The sequence below is a fragment of the Myodes glareolus genome, chromosome 20, assembly GCF_982192425.1.
Source record: "Myodes glareolus chromosome 20, mMyoGla1.1, whole genome shotgun sequence".
Classification (NCBI taxonomy): domain Eukaryota; kingdom Metazoa; phylum Chordata; class Mammalia; order Rodentia; family Cricetidae; genus Myodes; species Myodes glareolus.
Window position 1 is genome coordinate 47,141,961 of NC_142045.1, and position 14,562 is coordinate 47,156,522.

Below are 14,562 nucleotides of genomic sequence, written 5' to 3' on the forward strand. Positions count from 1 at the left end.
CCCAAATACCAATATGGTCACAATTTTGTGGACTTCTATAGTAAAAGAAAGGAGAAAGTCATAAATTAAGGCATTTTTATTTATTCTTTTCTCATGCAATACATCCTGACTACAGCCTCCTCACCCTCCACTCTTCCCAGTTCCCCTCCGACCTCCCCCTCCCAGATCCACCACTGCGCCTCTGTTTCCCTTTAGAAAAGAGCAGGTCTCCCAGGGATGTCAGCTGAACATGGCCTAACAAGACGCGTTCAGACTAGGCACAAACTGTCATATCAAGGCTGGATGAGGCAACTCACTAAGAGGAAAAGAGTCAGAGACACCCCCACTTCAACTGGTGGAGACATTAAGTAGTCAGTTACGTAAAGCAGAAAAGTATCTGCTGTGAACCAAGATGTTACCTGCTAACATTCTTAGCCTTTGGGTTGAAGTCTAAGGGTATCTTTTAAAAAGGCTCTCACTGGGTAGTCAGAGATGTTCACTCAAACAGAGGACAGTACATGGTTGTTTAGGAAGTGAAAGATATCCCATAATAAACGTGATCTGCAACCTTCTAGCTCTCCACAGTTTCAGAATAAGTCAGTCAGATGTGGCTTTGGGAGGGGAGCTTCAGGTCAGAGTTCATCTTTTGAGCAAGAGGTACATTTTGTGCTAAAAGTCATAAATATTATTTTGTGTTCCACTGTACTAGGAAGGCTCGTTCCCAAAATCTGTTAGAGATGAGGCTGAGCTAAGAGAAATGCAGAGAGAGAGAAAGAGAGACAGAGAGAGAGAGAGAGAGAGAGAGAGAGAGAGAGAGAGAGAGAGAGAGAGAGAGAGAGAGAGAATCTCGATTTTGGGAGTATTCCCCTGCTTCTTCATTTTGAATAATTTAAGAAGGATTGGTTCTAGATCTTCTTTGATTTTTTTTTCTTTTTGAGACAGGGTTTCTCTGTAGCTTTTGGGAGCCTGTCCTGGAACTAGCTCTTGTAGACCAGGCTGGCCTTGAACTCACAGAGATCTGCCTGCCTCTGCCTCCTGAGTGCTAGGATTAAAGGTGTGCACTACCACAGCCCGGCTAGATCTTCTTTGAATGCCTGGTTGAATTCTGCTGTGAACGCATCTGGTCCTGAACTTTTCTTAGCTGGAAGGCTTTTTATTACTATTTCAATCTCCTCAATTTTTTTGGTCATGTTGGTGTTGTTGACTTCTTTTTTATTTAATTTTGGCTGAATCTAGAAAATCACTCATTTCTTTTAGATTTTCCAACTTCACGGAGTACATGTTTTTAAAATATTCCAGTATAATATTCTGAATTTCTTTGGTGTCTGTTGTAATATTTCCATGTTCATTTCTGACTGTTAATTTGGGTCTCCTTCCTTCCTTCCTTCCTTCCTTCCTTCCTTCCTTCCTTCCTTCCTTCCTTCCTTTCTTTCTTTTTAGTTAGTTGAATCAAGGGTCTGTCAGTTTTGTTTATCTTCTCGAAGAACCAGCTCTTAGATTTGTTGATTCTTTGTATTGTTTTCTGTGTTTTTATTTCATTAATTTCAGCTTTGATTCTTATTGTTTCTTGTCATAAACTGGGTTTGGATATGATTTGTTTTTGTTTTTCCACCTCTTTTTGTTACATCATTAAGCTATTTGTTTGCACTCTTTTTGATTTTTTTAATGTAGACACTTAGAGCTATAAATTACCCTGTATGGCAGGGTACCCTGCCCTCTCTTAGAACTGGAGGGGGAGGGGAGAAAGGAAGGGGGAGGAGGGGAGGAAGTGGAAATTTTGATTGGTATTATTTATAAAGTAATAAAAATATGATTTAAAAATAAATAAATTACCCAGTATGACTGCTTTTAATGTGTCCCCGAGGTTTTCATTTTCACTCAGTCCCAGAAAGTATTTTCTATTTCTTTCTTGATTTCTTCTTTGGCACACTCATTGTTTCATGAATGTTGTAATATCCACGGTGTGTGTATTTCCTAGAGGTGTTTTGTTTTGCTGTCAACTTTAAGGTTATTGCACTCTAGTAAGATAAGCTATAAGCAGTGATTTCAATCTTTAGGAATATGAACGCATTTGTTTGTGTTACAGTATGTGGTCTGCTTTTTGAAAGTGTCCGTGTACTGCTGGCGAGAATGTGAATTCTTTGGTGTTTGGACAGAATATGCTGTAGATATCTGTTAAGTTCTTCTGATGTGTGAAGGCAATCAATTTTGATGTTTTTCTGTTTTTGTTTTGTCCAGGTAACCTGTACATTGGAAAGAGTGGGATATTGAAATCACCTACTATTGATGGATTGGTATTAATCTGTGTCTTCCAGTTACGGATATTTTCTGAGATTGGGTAACCCGGAGTCTGGTGCATATCTGCTTAGAATAGTAATGTCTTCCTGCTTATATGTTCCCTTGATTTTTTCTGATTCGTTTCATTTGATGATATTTTGTCAAATGTTAGGATAGTGATACCTTCTTGCTTCCTGGTCCCATTTGTTTAGAGTACTTCAGTCCAGTCTTTCATCCTGTCTTTAAAGGCAATACCTGTCTTTAAAATTAAGCTGTGTTTCTTATAGGCAGCAGATATGTGCGTTTTGTTTCTTGATCCATTCAGTCTGTCTGTGTCTTTTGATTGGAGAATTGGGGCCATTGCTATTTCAATGTGTGTTAGTTGTAATTGTATTGTTGATTTTTGGTCTTGTTTGTATTCTTGGCGGCATTTTTTGTTTTAGTAGCTACCACTTTGTATTCCTTTTCACAGTCTCTCTCCTATGTTCATTCTCTTCACCCTGAAATAATGCTTCCTAGATTTTCTTTAGGCTTGAATTTTGGGACATACATTTTTATTGGGAGATAATGTTGTGGAAAGTTTTGCTTTTCTCTTTAATCATGGTAGATAGTTTTGCTAAATATATTAGTCTAGGTTTTTGTCCTTTGTTTTTAGGACCTGGTGTGCATTGCTCTAGACTCTTTAGGCTAAGAAAGTTTTTATAGAGAAATTAACTGCATTCTGATCGATTTCCATTTATATCTAACTTGCATTTTTTTCTCCTGTACCTTTCAATACAGTTTCTTTGTTACTTAGCATTTTAAGAATGGTATGCTATGGGGATTTCTTTCTGGTCTTGTCTATATTGTGTTCGGTGTGCTTCTTATATTCATATGGGTGTGTCTTTTCTTAGTTTATGTACATTTTCTTCTATGAGCTTATTTAATACATGCTTTATGCCACTGACTTGGGATTTGTCTCCCTCAAGTATGCCTATAATTCAAAAGCTTTTTCCTGTGCTTTTAATTTTCTCATGTTTGTTGCTTATTTGGTTTGGATCCTCTATTTTATCTTCCAGACCTGATACCCTGTCTTCCATTTGATTCATTCTATTTGCTAGGCTTTCCTTTGAGTTCTCTAGTTGAGCTACTGAGTTTTCAGTTCCATCTTCATTTCCGCTTGAGTTCTCGTCGGTGTTTCTGTTTCTCTATTTAATTCTGCCGTCACGTCCTGGATCGCCCTCATCGTTTCCATCAGCCTATTATGTTTGTGTTTTCTTGGGCACCACTTAAGCTCTTTCTCATTGATTTCACTGAACGGTTTCTTGTGTTTTCTTTAAACTGCTTGAATTCTCTGAGGAGCTTTATACTTTTTCTTTTAATTTCTGTGTCCTGGAGTTCATCTAGGTAAGTTTCATGGGCAAACATTTCTACAGCACTGGTGGATTTTGGAGAGAAGATACCAAAGCAGGCTTGGATCTAGAGATTGCAATGGCCACAGGTAGGCAGAGGAGACTGGCCTGGTACACAGGACGTACTTCTTGTTCCAAGCTGAGAGTGTGGGGATAGATAGGTCTGAACGGGAGAGTTGGCCATGACCTGGGAGAGTTGTGTTGTGTGGCAGTTGGGCATGGAGGATACTGGACCAAGCCTAGAGATCCTCTGCAGTGAAGGCAGCGGAGGCCTGACCAGGCTGGTGCACTCATTGTGGGAGCAAGGCTGAACCTCGTAGTCGGTAGAGAGGGTGTGGATGAAGAGGTCAGTGGTACTCACCAGGACAGACCCTGGAGGAGGACGTGGGTAGTCTGCACATGGCATGGGGTTGTGAAGACCGCATGAATGATGGTAGACTAAGTCTTGGTGGAAGACTAGATGTTGATTGTAGTACAGGAGGAGGTTGTGGGACTAGGTCAGGTCATGGGATTGGGGACCCTTGTGAAAGCCTCAAGGTCTCTACTACAAGTCATGGGCCTTCAGACTTGGCTAGAGCACTGGCTGTAGGACCCAGGCTCTATCTGACATGATGTGGCAGACAAGTATTGGGGGTACTCACCAGGCTAGACCCTGGAGGAGGATGTGGAAACTGGTATGGAGTGGGGTGGTAAAGGCAACACAAAGAGTTCTGGGAGTGGATCTCAGTAGGTTTTTCCCTTTGATGAATCCTGATGGTTTGATTCTTCAGTATTTAAATAAATGTTGTTACTTTCTATGTACTTGTATTAGTCACTTTTTGTTGCTGTGACAACATAGAGCATCCCATAAGGAATTCTTACTATTATAGAACATGGCTACTTTCTTCGGTAGGCATTCTTTCGAGACAGCAGTAATCTCCATTGGGAATGGTTTACTCCTTAGCTCTTCTTATGAACACAGGATCTTTACTCCTGGGCTGCTTTGTTGCACTCCTTTTCTTTGTCACAGTAAGGGGGCAGCCTGACCCAGGAGGGAGATTAGGAGGACAGATTGAGACATGTATCTGAGTGGGAAGGCCAGTTCATCTCCAGATCCAGTTTCTTGGTGAGGCAGTTTATCAATATAACGTGTTTGTGAATATGTGTGTGTGCATGTATGTGTACATGTGTATGCATGTGTGAGTGCATGTATGTGTGCACATCTGTGCATGCATCCATGGGTCTGTGTGTGTGTGTGTGTGTGTGTCTGTGTGTGTGTGTGGCATTTGCTTCTGTATAGAACTAAAGTCAATGGTTTACACTGCATAGGATTTGCTGTGGAGTCCAGTGAAAAGTGAATGGGCCCAAAGCACCTCCTTCTTATGACCTACATAAAATTCAAGTCATGAGTTCTGTGTTGTGCATTGCAAAAATGCTGACAAGGGACAGAAAGCATCTCATCCCCCCCCCTTTTGGTGTGCTATAAGAGACAAAACCCTTGACTTAGGTTCCTTTCTGATTTCTTTAAATTTTGTAAGGTGGCAACTATATGCCACTCTGTACTTATGATAAGTATGTCACCTTGATGAAGGTGACAGCACTCTCTGCCTTTGTTGGTGTCTGACTTGATATTGTCCCTGACTAGTCTTGAGGCGGCCAACTACTTGAAAACCTATACCCAGTTTGTGTGTGTTTGAAATGGAGGGTGTGACGTCAGAAGGGGCAACAGTAAATAAGAGTGCTTCAGAGGAGGGTTCAAAAATACTCTAGAACATAGACACTTTAGGATAAAATTAAATAAATGATCAGCCTAGCAAGCTAACATTTTCTAACAAAATGCATTCCTAACGTAAGCATTTTTAAACTGCAGATTTACTTTAAAACAAGAGGAGGAGAAGAGAAAAAATGCTGACTGGGTTTATGAAAAAATGAAGGTGCAGCTAAGAGAAAAAGAAGAGCAGTATAATAAAGAAATTAAAATGAAACAAAAACTTGAAATACATGTTAGAGAACTGGATGTGGAATTGAAGACTGCGAGAAATAGTCTTAATAAAGTAAGTTAATCATATATATAAATAAAATTTGGTTTTGTTTTTATCAATATTGTTTATCCCTTTGGATATATTGAATATAAACATACACAATCGTGTGTTACTTACATATGGGACTTGATCTGAGAAATACATATTGATTTGCAGTCATCAAAAGTGTGCACTCACGCAAGTGTAACCCATCTAACTCATCACCCAGGCAATGCCTTATGGCGTCTTTGAGTGGAATGGAGACTTCCTTGGCTCTCTTTTTATGCTCACTAGGGAGGCTTGGGTCATGCAAACTCAGTTGTGTTCAAAGCCACCCTGAGCCAATGGCTTCCAAGTTCATTGTTTCATGCCCACAAAGAATAAGGAAATGTAGACACAGAAAAATAAAAAAAAATACAGATTCATTAAGGAAAATTGAGAATGAATTCACCATACTAGGACAGGCTCCAAAAGAGAAACACCCTTGTGCTGCTCTGATCGTTTGTGTTGCCTTGTCTTTCATGGGTTTTATAGAGAGAATTCAATGGAGCCTGAGTAGGCTCACCAGGGATTTGGTCTTTTCTGTGCACATAATGGGCCCAGCTAATGAGAAATCTATATGTCCTGTGCATGCTGTCTTGGCTCTACCTAAGAACTTTTTATCCAGTCAGGGAGGGGGTCACATGACTAGTTGGTGATCAACCATGGGTCCTGCCCACACTACCAAAGTGCAGCTATCTCCTGTCTAATTACAGGACCACTGTGTTTTCTTATGTTTTAGTGATAGGAGTGGTGGGCTGCGTTCCGCTGCCTGGCTCACGGCTAGCTTTATCTGAAATAATTACACGGAAACTGTATTCATTTAAACACTGCCTGGCCCGTTAGTTCTAGCCTCTTATTGGCTAACTCTCACATCTTGACTAACCCATTTCTAATCTGTGTAGCACCACGAGGTGGTGGCTTACCAGGAAAGATCCTAATCTACATCCGTCTGGGGTCAGAGAATCATGGCGTCTGCCTGACTCTGCTTTCTCCCAGCATTCTGTTCTGTCTACTCCGCCTATCTAAGCTGCTGTCCTATCAAAGGCCAAGACAGTTTCTTTATTAACCAATGAAAGTAACACATAGGCAGAAGACCCACCTACATCATTATGTGGTAAATGACAATACTATTTAGGTTCTAAATAAAAATTGTGTCATCAGAGTGCTGGAAGTTGTCTAAGGGGCTTGACAAGCTCATTCCCTGGGATGAACAAAGAATTGAGTGAGCATCTAAGAAAAAGCAAAAGACCAAGCAATAGAGAAAGCAAGAAAGCCAAAGCAACCCCTTGGAATGGGAGGGTCTCTAAGGCTGGAAGTCTGCTAAAAGGCTCTGGGTTAGATATTCTCTAGGGCCTCTAAGTCCTCCCTGTTCCCCTATTGATCAAAGTCCAAGTAGATGGTCTTGGACTTACATGGCCATTTTATGAAGTGCTAATGGTCTGAAGACCTTCGTTGAGTCCGTTCAGAGCTCCAGTATCATCTTCAAGTATCTTTAGACTGACGTTCTTGAGCTCACCCATAGTCTAAAATGACCTTGAACTCCTAATCCTCCTGGATCTGCCCACTGGGTTCTTGCATCACCAGCAACGTGCCACAATTTCTGATTTTATAGTGTGTTCTGAACGGAACCCCGGGCCTCATGCAAGCACTCTGCCACCTGTTTTGTTTTTACTGCCAAAAAAGCTGGCTATCATTTATGTGATTAAATGATGACTAATTCATGTGGGAGACAGGTTCTTGTGGATTTGATCCACTTTTTGAACATTTTTTTTTTCAAAGTTTGTCCCTTAATATGGTTTTAGACTCCCCTCCCCCCTTATCTCGTCACGTGGTATAAGAATAAATCCTTCTCTAAATGTGTCTAGGCTATAGAGGAACGGAATGACATTGAGAGGCAGCTTTTGCAAGAACAGAATGCCAGAATCCTGCAGGACCAGATTCTGGCAAATCATCTTCACAAACAAAAGGAGCTAAAAATGGCACAAGAGAAAATCAGTTCTCAGGTACTGTCTTCAGTCTCTTCCATTTTAGACTTTAGTCTCTGTATATGTATTTGTATGTGTGCATAGCTTTTAAAAACAATTAAAGGGCTCATGAAAAGTACAGAGCACTTTTCAAAATTCTATGTGGCTATACTTACTAATACACAATTTGATATGGGAATGGCTTTTTCAGAAAGTTGGATAAAGTAATGTTAATTCAAGTCCAACTGTTTACAATACAGTAATGAAATTCACAGTGGCCTTGTCTAAATGTTCATTCATGACAATTTTAGGCAGCATAGAGTAATGTCTTTCACAGTGGTCAAGGGCTTTAGTATTTCCCATAGGATTCATTTTTTCATGGTCACAAAAATCTTACTGTTACTGATAACAATGTATCAATCATCTGCATTGGGACTGTGTTTTCTCCCTCTTGATCTGTTAATGGACAGATCTGCTTATTTGTCCCAACATTTGATAAGGAGGAAAGGCACAATCAGCAGAGATCATGTTTCAGACATCATTTCCTTCTTTTCCAGAAGAGATTCCCTCCAAATCTTTATTTCAGCACAAAGAGCTTTTGACAGCAATGATACATTGTAGTGTAGACAGAGAACCCCGCTGAAGCTAAGTCTCACCTAGAACAAAAACTTTGGTTTCTGTGCTGTGATTTCTACAGTGTGGTGGCTGGAGCCCAGGTGTTTGCTGCACAGTTTTTCTCACAGCGAGGCAGATCCCTAAGCTCAGAGCTGGACCTATTTATTCCATACAGATATTTCAAGATAACACTATAGAAAGGTATATACCCTTATATAAAGGGTATATAAAGGGTTTATGTAAGGGTATATACCCTTAAATAAAGATAACACAATAGAAAGGTATGTACCCTTATATAAAGGTATATATAGAAAGGTATATACCACTATAGAAAGATATATATATATATATATATATAGTTATTATACCCTTCTCCAAAGGTATTTAAAGGATGTGAAAGATAAGGTATTTCCCTTTCATTCTAGGTGTATTTTGAAGCACATAAATAGTAGGAACAAGTTTTTAATACTTATATTCAAAGTAAATCAATGAGAAATTAAAAATAGATTTTGTCACTGGAGTGTTAAAAAGCAACTTTATTTAGATATAACAGATGTAATGCTAAATAGTTTATACATTTGACATATAGAATTCACGGTTTCTTAATATACACACAGTTTCATAACTACTTCCAGTATCACAAGCAATTTTAGGGCATTTTCATTACTTTGAAAAAGAATCCATACACTTTTTATCTGGGAAACCTCTAGTGACTGGTCCCTCCTTTGTCTTCTGTGCTAACAACCCACCAATTTGTTCCTTGTCTCCTTAATGTCGTTTTAATGTCCCAGATATAGTCCTTTTGTGTGTCTTATTTCTCTTAAAATAATGCAACTTATATAATTTCAGGTGTCGGTCGTTTTCCTTCTGTTTATTGTGTTTCTGTGCCACTTACCCACTCACCGGCTGAGAGATGTCAAGGGTCCACTTGCTGGCTGTCTTAGTTGCTTCTCTTTTGCTGGGAAGAGACACTATGACTAGGGCAACTTACAGAAGAAAGGCTTTATTGGGGCTTACAGCTTTAGAGGCTGATTCCATGTCCATCCTGTTGGGGAGCATGGCAGTAGACGTGGCGCTGAAGTAGTAGCTGGGAGCTTGCATGCCTATCCATGAGAAGAAGGTAGAGAAAGACACACACACACACACACACACACACACACACACACAGAGAGAGAGAGAGAGAGAGAGAGAGAGAGAGAGAGAGAGACTAACTAGGAATAGCATGTTTCCTAATCTTTCCCAAACAGTTCTGCCAACTGGAGACCAGGCATTTAAATATGTGGGCCATTGTCACTCAAACCACCACCCTGCTGTGACTGAAAGTGCTGCCGAGAACTCTCATTTATGGAGTACAATATGATATCTCCCTACTACGGGATTTTATTCTAGAGTTTCCTAGGCTGCTTTGATCATTTCCCTTCTTGCTTTTGCTGACCAGTTGTGTTCGTTTGCTTGCTTGGAAGCACAAGGTCTCATGTTGCAGCCAAGATGAGCTGAAGCACAATATATAGGCTGCGTAGGCCTGGAACTTGTGATTCTCCTGTCCCATCCGCCCGAATGCCTGGATTCCAGGCATAAGCCACCACACAAAGCTAGATGTCTCGTTGTTAAATAAATGTAAATATGTGCACTTAACAGCTGTTAGGTTAAGATTAACTCTTCCAGTCTAAGTCAGAAGACTACACAGATGCCTGCACAGCCATATTTAGTGTGGCATTATTCACAGCAATTAATTTAAGGAACCAACTTAGATGTCCATCAACAGATAAAGGGGGAAAATGGCATGCTGCACTGTAGAGTGTTATTATGCCACAAAAGAACAAAATTATATATATATACACATATACATATATTTATCTATATGGTAGATACGAATACCATGTAAGTGATAAGAAGACAACTTTGGGAAATGAAGGAGCTATCCTAGCCTAAAGGGGAATGAGAAAGACGGAAAAGGACAGAGTTGCCTGGGGTTAAATATAGCTAAAGTATATGATATATACAAATGAAAATGTATTTTTGAAAGTTGCCACTATGTACAGTGAAATATGCTAATAAATAAAAGAAAAAATTACATTCTTCATACGATAGCAATAATTTATTTAAGACAGTGACATAATTAGGCTCTCATTTTAAGTAGGCTATGTAATTAAATATAAAATTAATAGCATTCACTTTAACAGTGAAGAATTGTTTTGCATTTTTTCACTATGGATAAAGAATGAGAATCACCATCATTCTTATTATGCAACTGGAGCTGGAAATTATGGCTGTATAGTAATTTGCCATCTAAAATGCTCTGGATTCAGATTTGCTGATGTGCCATCATTCCATATAGTCTTCAGTATTCATCAGAGTGCACACGAAAGCCTCCCAGCGTGAACAGTGCCTGGGAATGAATTGATTCAGGAATTTTACTACAGTCCAATATTTTTAGCCACTGGCTCTCGCCTGCCTCTGATGACCATGCCCCTTGCATAGTCCTCAACCCAAGAGGCAGCATTTGCCTTGTGTTTCATCATCACTGCCCACCAAGGAGTCCCGAAAACAAATGGGTTGTAAATATTGATAAGTGGGCAAAGGTTAGTGATATTAGTGCTTTGTGGGGTTTTCAGAATGTATTCTGGGCCTCCTAGTCCCCATTTGTTACACTCTCTAGAAGGAAAGAATGATTAGTTCACTTCACATAGGTTATTTCATCCACTGGCATACCTCTTAACCTAGAACACCAAGTTCTAAGAAGCATAAAATATAATAATAATACCTTGATAGTGTAATTTATACTATCAACCTGTTGAAGTTCTTTATGTGTATCCTGTCATTTAACCTTCCCAATTGTCCAGTGAAGTCTGTACTACTATTGTGTCCATTACAGAGAAACAGAAGTGGAAAGATAACTTACCTGGGAGCCCATAGCTAGGAACGGTTGAATCTGGACTTTCACCCAGTGTTCAGACTTGTGCACAGACAAAGAATATATCATTCAAATTACTATCATGATTGGAACCGCCACACTCATTTATATATGTATGGACATTTCAGATCACACTTGAGGTAGTCCTTGGAACACAACAGTTCCATGGGGAATGTATTGTTTTCCTCCATTTTATCAATTTTGTTGTCTTAAGCGTTGTTATGGCTTGAAAGCAAAATGTCTCCTGCAGGTGCATATGTTTAAAAATCTTGGTCTGTTGTGGTAAGTTATCTTGAGAAGGTGAGACCTAGATGAAGGGTATGGGTTACGGGGAGGCAGGTCTTGAGGTATGTAGGCTGGCCTTGCTCCATTTCTAGTCTCTGCTTCCTGACTGGTAGAAATACAGCAAGCTGTGCTGCAAATGCTTGCCACCACACATTGAGCCCCAGCTGACTAGTGTTCCCCACCATAAAACTGAGATAAAATAAATTTCTCTCCTCCTGAGTCACTTCTTGGGAGGTTCTATACCATGGCAATGAGGAAAGAAACTAACACTGAAAATTGGTACCAAAAAGTGGAGTTATTGCTGAAATAAACCCGATTATGTGGTTTGTGGGCCTTTGGAACGGGTTTGCTTGAAGAATATGGGAGAATTTGTAGCTCAGAGCTAAATAAGCCCAAGAATGTTGTAAGTAGGGTTCCTTTTTGCAGTAGATGATAACAATTAATGCAGAGATACACAATCAGTCAAATGCAGAGTATAAGGAATTGTGAGAGGCTCAGCTCTAAATGAGATGTCTGTATCACACTCCCTCTCCCAAAGGTTCAGAATTCACTGCAGAGTGGGAGACAGAAAAATGTAAGAGCCAAGATAACAAGCACCTGCAGCAAAAACAGTGTTTGCCAGACATAGGGAATGTATTCCTCAAACCATGAGTGAGCCATGGCTTCTCCTCATTATTTCTGTAAGGTATTCTGTTATAGTGACTTGAAAAGTAACTAATATGATAACACATAACTCAAAAATATTTCCTTTCAGCCATAGTATAGGCATCAGTAAATTTTTAAAGGACTTCTAGGCTCTGTGAACCCTAAGATCCCCATATTTTGCTGTAAGAGATTCTGTTGGATTTGTGTGCGGTAATTTGGATAATTTTGCAGTTGCAACAACAAAAAATAGCTAACACATTCTTCAGGTGAAGGGCTACTGTGTCTACTGAAACTTGACAGCAATGCCCAGAGTGGGCATGTTTACTCCTGATCATTAGTGAAGGATGTTTCCCTTTATTTTAGTTGCAAGAAGCACTGGATCAACAGATAGAGCCTGCACAATACATTCAGAAGATGCACGACTGCATTCAGAGGTACACAGCAGCATGCACAATGGCTTGAGTATTAACAAAGCAAATAAATAGTGTGCTTTGAGATTTATGCCAGTCATGACAGTTTATGAAAGTTATTCTTAATTTACTTGGAATGCACAATTGAGGCTTGGGGCGCAGTTCAGCAATATAATAATTTTTGCACATTTTACATAAATGTTACATCTTATCTACAAAACATAACTAGAAAAATGATACTTATTTTACTATTTTGTTCTGTTTTCGTTTTTTGAGACAGGGTTTCCCTGTCTGTATAAGAGCTTTGTAGACCAGGCTGGCCTCAAACTCATAGAGATCTGATTGCCTCTGCCTCCAGTTGCTTTTTAATTCTTAAGAATTTAAACAATTATTACTCAAGATGTTTGTTGAGAAATTATGAGATGTTTTTAAAATTGGCACATGAGAGTAACTATTTTAAAATGTACATTATAATAGACTTGGACTTGAAAATTGCAAATTAAAAGCTACAGCAAGAAAGCAAGCAGAGAAAATTGAACAGTTAAAGAAGAACCTACTAGGTAAAATTTTGGTAAGTTATTCCCTTATTTCTCATAATAATGAAAATAAAGTTTTATTTTTCTAGTATTTGGAATGTTTTAGGCAGTAGAACAGTTTCACTGGTGAACACACTATATTCATACCAATATGTACAATTGTATTGGTAACACACATACTCCTCTTTGCAGAAGTTCGCTGACTTCATAAAATTAATGGTCTGGGTAGCAAATTTTAAATTAAAATGTTGTGAGAGTCTAAAGCCAATCTGTATGTCCTACATTTTTAGCCTCTCACCCCCTGAAGGACGTGTAGGCAGCTTCCATGTTTTGATTATTGTAAATAGTATTGCTCTTACAAGATTGTTTAGTAAATAATGTGTAAAATTTACATACAGTGTACAAAAGGAATACATTTCTTTTATTAATGCAGTTATTACTGCTATGATTATTATGATGTTTTGCATAGGGATTGAACCTGTGACCCAACAGATGCAAAACAGGCATTATGAGCACCGAGCTACACACCACACTTGCACTATGCATTCTGAGGCTGTGATTGAATCTCTGCTTGGCTTTTAGAAAAGCTTTTAAAATTATAGGAAAGTAATTATTTGATGTAGACTTTGGATACCTATTTTAATCTAAGCCTTCCCCACAAGATTTTGACAATGAATTTCTTATAACGGATATCTCATCAGGAATGAGTACTAGGTCATTATATAAACATTTTTTCCCAGAGGGCAGTGGAATCTTTGGATTCTAGAAAAGAAATTTTTGTAATCATCTGTGATCGTTAGTCAAAGACTTATTAGTCAAAGTCCAATCTAGGAAAAAAGATGTTGTTCGGTATGTCAATATAATCGTATATTAAAAACTCTATACGTGTTTCCCAAGCAGAGCAGAATTGTGTCACTCACGCTCTCACCTGTAGAACGTCAGGTCATGAGTCTGCAATACAAACACTAAACTGGAGCAGTGCAGTCGTTGCTCTCAGTAGCTGTTTTTTAAGTCACAATTACCGGACTCTTACAATTCCATTATAAACTGCAGTTGTCGCAGTTGGATATGCAGTCACTCTACCTGCTCCCAGCTCATGCACACATGGACTTAAATGCTGAAGCATTGATCATCCAATCACTGGAGGTAAGTGGCTCATGATGCCACTAATTTCTTTAATGGGCTAATACACTCTTGTTTCATAGCTGAGTCTAGATGAAGAGTAATGAGAGGCACATCTGTCCTTAGCCTCATCGTTGTTTCTCTGCTCCATGACTGCCATGAACTGAGATTTCTCCTCAGTAACACATTCAGGACGCCATGGTATTCTGCCTCACTTCAGGCATAAAATGACAGGGTCCAGTGGTTGGGGACTGAAATCCTTGAAGCCATGTGCCGAAATAAATCTTTTTCTAATTAACTGTACCAGGGGTAGGGAAACCTGAACAATAGAATGTGAGCACCAAGAAGCAGAGGAATTGCTGTGTCAAACACCTCACCCTGT

The 14,562-nt window shown here is 39.3% G+C and overlaps 1 protein-coding gene across 1 annotated transcript in view; it reads left to right on the forward strand.

Annotated features, from left to right (window-relative positions):
- LOC125397489 (ankyrin repeat domain-containing protein 26-like) overlaps positions 1 to 14,562 on the forward strand; it is a 37,687-nt gene that overhangs the window by 5,859 nt on the left and 17,266 nt on the right. The window contains exons 4-7 of the mRNA XM_048429896.3: positions 5,497 to 5,680; positions 7,555 to 7,692; positions 12,476 to 12,546; positions 13,000 to 13,093. Coding sequence (XP_048285853.1) covers positions 5,497 to 5,680; positions 7,555 to 7,692; positions 12,476 to 12,546; positions 13,000 to 13,093 — 487 coding nt within the window. The remainder of the gene's footprint in view (positions 1 to 5,496; positions 5,681 to 7,554; positions 7,693 to 12,475; positions 12,547 to 12,999; positions 13,094 to 14,562) is intronic.